General features: G+C 46.7%; 1 protein-coding gene across 1 annotated transcript; it reads right to left on the reverse strand.

Moving 5' to 3' along the window:
- Positions 1-313: 313 nt before the first annotated feature.
- Positions 314-1,606, reverse strand: LOC103362601 (nuclear receptor subfamily 0 group B member 1-like). Its single transcript, XM_008289000.1, has 2 exons — positions 949-1,606; positions 314-686 (listed from the first exon to the last, which is right to left on the reverse strand). Exons 1-2 carry the CDS (start codon positions 1,604-1,606, stop codon positions 445-447), a joined length of 900 nt encoding a protein of 299 aa, XP_008287222.1. The 3' UTR covers positions 314-444.
- Positions 1,607-4,073: the final 2,467 nt, after the last annotated feature.

Raw genomic sequence — 4,073 nt, forward strand, 5'->3', positions numbered from 1 at the left:
ATCACCTGCATAAGATTCTGTCTGGGACTGATTTCACACCAACAGAAAAGTGTGTCACTGGTGACAGTGTAGATATCACAAACACACACTTACACAGTTGTATTTTTTTTTATTATTATTATCATTATTATAGAAAAATAGTTTATATAAAAACAAATAAGTTATGAATTCCAGCAGCTGCTTTGTAGTTTTCCTCTATTAGAACATTTCTTTCCCTCAACACACTCTCTTCGTCATTCTCACATGCATTCACACACACTCTTGCGTAAAGTTGATCATCTCACAGTCCTTAAAGATTCTCCCGCAATACAGATGTTGTCAATTCAGTCCCAAATATCCTCCTCATCTGCCCCTCACCTCCTACCCAATACGAGTTTATTGGAGCAAGTCCATCTGACAGCTGAACCTGCTGAATTCATCTTCCCTCCGCCGTGGACCTGTGACCTACTTCCCGTAGAACATCTCCATGAGCACCTCCTCGATGTTGACGGTGCCTATGACGGGTCTGAAGAAGAGCTGGGCGACCACCGGCGGGCTGATGGCCCTCAGCATGGACAGAGCTATGAGCAGTTTGGCGAACCGCGACGTGTCTTCACGGTGGATCAGCCGGACGTGCTCGTTCAGAGCCTGGTGCGCCTCTCGACGCAGCGACTGGATGTAGTGCAGACAGCGCAACCCCTCCAGGTCTGGGAGAAAGAGAGAGAGAGGCAAGGGAGATGAAAGTAAAGAGAAAAGTTCAGAATGCTTTCCACATACCCACCCTGCAAAGGCGCACGGGTTATTTAGTGCATGTTTGTGCGTAAAATGTGCCACTTCTCCAAACAAGTCAAACTTCTAATATGAATACCTGCAATAACTTATCAATAAGCCAGTCGATGCACTCATGTCTCAGCTACATGCCACCTGTGTTAAACAGCCTAACTTTGACGCACAGGTAAGAAAACCCACCTGGATTAAACAGCACAGCTCCCTTCAGGTACGCGTACTCCTTCGTGCTGATATCTACACTCCAGCACTTCTTCAGGAAGGCTCTGATAGCCTCGATGTCCACCACAGAGACCCCGGCCGCCCCCCTGCTCTGTCCGGCCAACAACTCGCCCTGTCTGTCCGGCAGACCCGTGAGGATGCGCTGCAGCATGCTGGGCTCCACCGTCTCCGTGGTCTCAAAGTCCACTCGGTCCTGCGCGAGTCCCAGCACGAGCAGCGGCGCCCAGCCGCTCCGGATCAGTATCAGCTGGTCGTCCTCCGGCAGCTCTCGAAAGCAGGGGACGTTTTTCACGAAGCGCAGCGTCTTCACCAGCACCGCGGACGCCGCTTTGCACGTCACCTGCGGGGAGCGCAGGACGCCGCGGCGGCGCGTCGAGCCGCAGGAGCAAGCCTGCTGCCGGAGCTCCTGCAGGGAAGCCGGAGCGGAGGAGGGCGTCTTCTGGAACAAGTGTTGCAGTGTTTGTTGTTGGTGGGGATGTTGTTGTTGTTGTTGTTGTTGTTGTTGTTGCTGTTGCTCCTCGGGGGTCACAAGGCTGTCGCTCTTCAGAATGCTGTAGAGGATGCTGTTGTTGTTTCGGCCGCTGGCACCCCGGCAGCGGCAGCCCTCCAGCGTGGCCATGACCGCTGGCCGCTCTACATGGGCCGGAGCTCAGCGCGTCTCTTTGAAGCGCCGGAGGTCAGTGACAGAGGTAGCGCTGTTTTCTTAGCCCCTGATAGCCCCCGAGTGAAGGGCAGCACGTTTATATTAGCTCCCGTCTGTCTCTGCGCTTTGAGAGCCTGTTCAGACTCTCTGCTTATTCCGCCTCCCCAGACTCAGGCGCCTCCTCTTTCTCCACCGTCCTCCCTCTTTCTTTCTCTCTCTCTCTCTCTCTCACACACACACAAACACACACACACACACACTCCTTCCACAGCTCTAATATTCAAGACTCTGTAAAAATGAACATTTCTGAAAGAAACTGGACAACAGCAGCTTTCAAAGTTGAGTCTCAAGTAGAAAATGTGGCTGCAGCATCTCAGTCTGATGCACCAAACAGGCCTGTCTGATTAAAACATGATGAGCCTAATTATTAGAGTGAAGGGAGGAGACAGAGGAGGAATAAGTTCCATCCTCAGCAGCAGCACCTTGACTCTGTGGCAGTGCTGTTTATCAGACAGGAGCCAGGGGGAAGAGAGAGAGAGAGAGAAAAAAAATACAGGCCAGAGATGGATCTGAAGGCTTAATTATTTTAGGGACAATTTATATGATTTTCTATGAGAAAGAAGCAGGAAGAGCTGAGCTGTGAAGGCCGGCCTCCAACCTTGACTCGGACACACTGATATTGATTTAACCGTGAAAACTGGGAGCCCGGTGAATTATGATGTCATGACTCAGTGCTCTCCTTGCCTCTGTCACAGAAGGAGGATGGTGGTGGGGGGAGGCTGCAGATGGAGGGGAGGAGGAGGAGGAGGAGGAGAGACGAGGGGGAGAGTGGAGGTCAGTGAATGAGAGACGGAGAAGAAGGACAGGTTGGGATAAAGCAGATGAATTAGAGGTTTATCTTAATTGCTCCTAAGAGGGATCACAGGTTAGGGTTGGCTGCTACCTGAGAGAGAAAGGAGGAAGGAAGGAAGAGGACTGTGGGGAAATCAGAAGTGATTACAGAGGAGTTAAACCAACCGCTCACAATGAGGGGAAACAGCGTGAGAATAATGCAGAAGTTTGGAGCAGAGGTCGTGTCTGACTAGGCAGAGGTTCAAGCAGTTCTGGTGCAGCCACACACACACACGACAGATACCCTCAAACCGTCCAAAAATGAGGGTCTTCACAGAAGGTCGTCTTTGGTGTGGAGAAAGGATGACATTGAGCGCATGGCTACATTCATGGAATAGCAGTAAGCAGGACCTCTGTGTCCCTTGCTCTGTTGCTTTGAAGGACACCGTTCTGAATAGAGGCAGGATGAAAAACTTTTGCTGTAGTGCTACAACATTGTTCAGAGGCCGAATGTCTTTGTATTGATTTAGCTAAGAGAAAAAAAAAAAAAAAAAAAAAAAAGAAAAAACAGAGAGATTTTTCACATGTTTATATCAAGGACAGCACAGGATAAACAGCCTTCACTCAGCCTGTCTCTTCTCCTGCTCAAGGCCCAGCCAGCGCAGGTTATAAAAATCCTTCCGTCTCAAGGAGAGATTACATTATGTCTTGTTGCAAAAGCACAGAGTTGAAAAGACAGCTACAGCGCGCAGCCGCTCGCCCTTTTGTCTTGCTTTCGGGTCCTCCTTTTCTTCCTTTGTTCATTTATCAGATTTGTACAAGGTGTACTTAAGTAGCTCTCCACCAAACCGTCGTTGCTTCTGACAGAGTAAATAGAATTTATCTTAAATATTTCTTTGATATCTTCAACCTCAGTGACCCCCGGCTCACGATGTGCAGCCGAATGCTGTTTGAACCTGTAGTGCCTCATTTTCAATGAGATCAGAAGGTGGAAAAAGATACCAAATGTGTCGGCCTACATTTTGGATGAAGGGATGCACAGTAAATGAAGAATTTTACTTTTGGTTAGAGTTTAAAGGAGGGACATGAACTGGAGCAACCAGATATTGAATCCACAGTACATACACTCTAAGAAATAAATACAGAAGATAGCAACAAAAAGGTGTATTGGTAGCTAATTACCAAAACTTTGTCCTATAATTAACGAAAACAGAAATGTTCTGTTAACCAGAAGGATGTCCACAGTAACAAAAAAAAGCCACTTTCAGGATTTTAGTGGTGATTCAGTGGTCAAGCCCCCAAAAATGTCAGTCAAGTGGGACCACAGTAATAAATAAATAAGCATAAATCAATACAATAAATAAAACCATCTGTATTTAATGGTGAATCAATAGTGGGGGAAAATATATATATACTTTTTTTTATTTATGGAGACTATTGTAAATAATGAAAAATAGGACTTTTTTTGTTTAATGGTGTATCAACAGTATAAAAAGTGTAATTGTAAACTAAATCTGTAAAACAACCACAAAAATGACTGACAGCTCATTACTTGTATTTCGTCCTGTAATTTAAAAAATAAAATAAAATAAAATGAAATGAAATAAAATAA

This window comes from Stegastes partitus, unplaced genomic scaffold, assembly GCF_000690725.1.
Source record: "Stegastes partitus isolate 25-593 unplaced genomic scaffold, Stegastes_partitus-1.0.2 Scaffold587, whole genome shotgun sequence".
In the NCBI taxonomy this organism is placed as follows: domain Eukaryota; kingdom Metazoa; phylum Chordata; class Actinopteri; family Pomacentridae; genus Stegastes; species Stegastes partitus.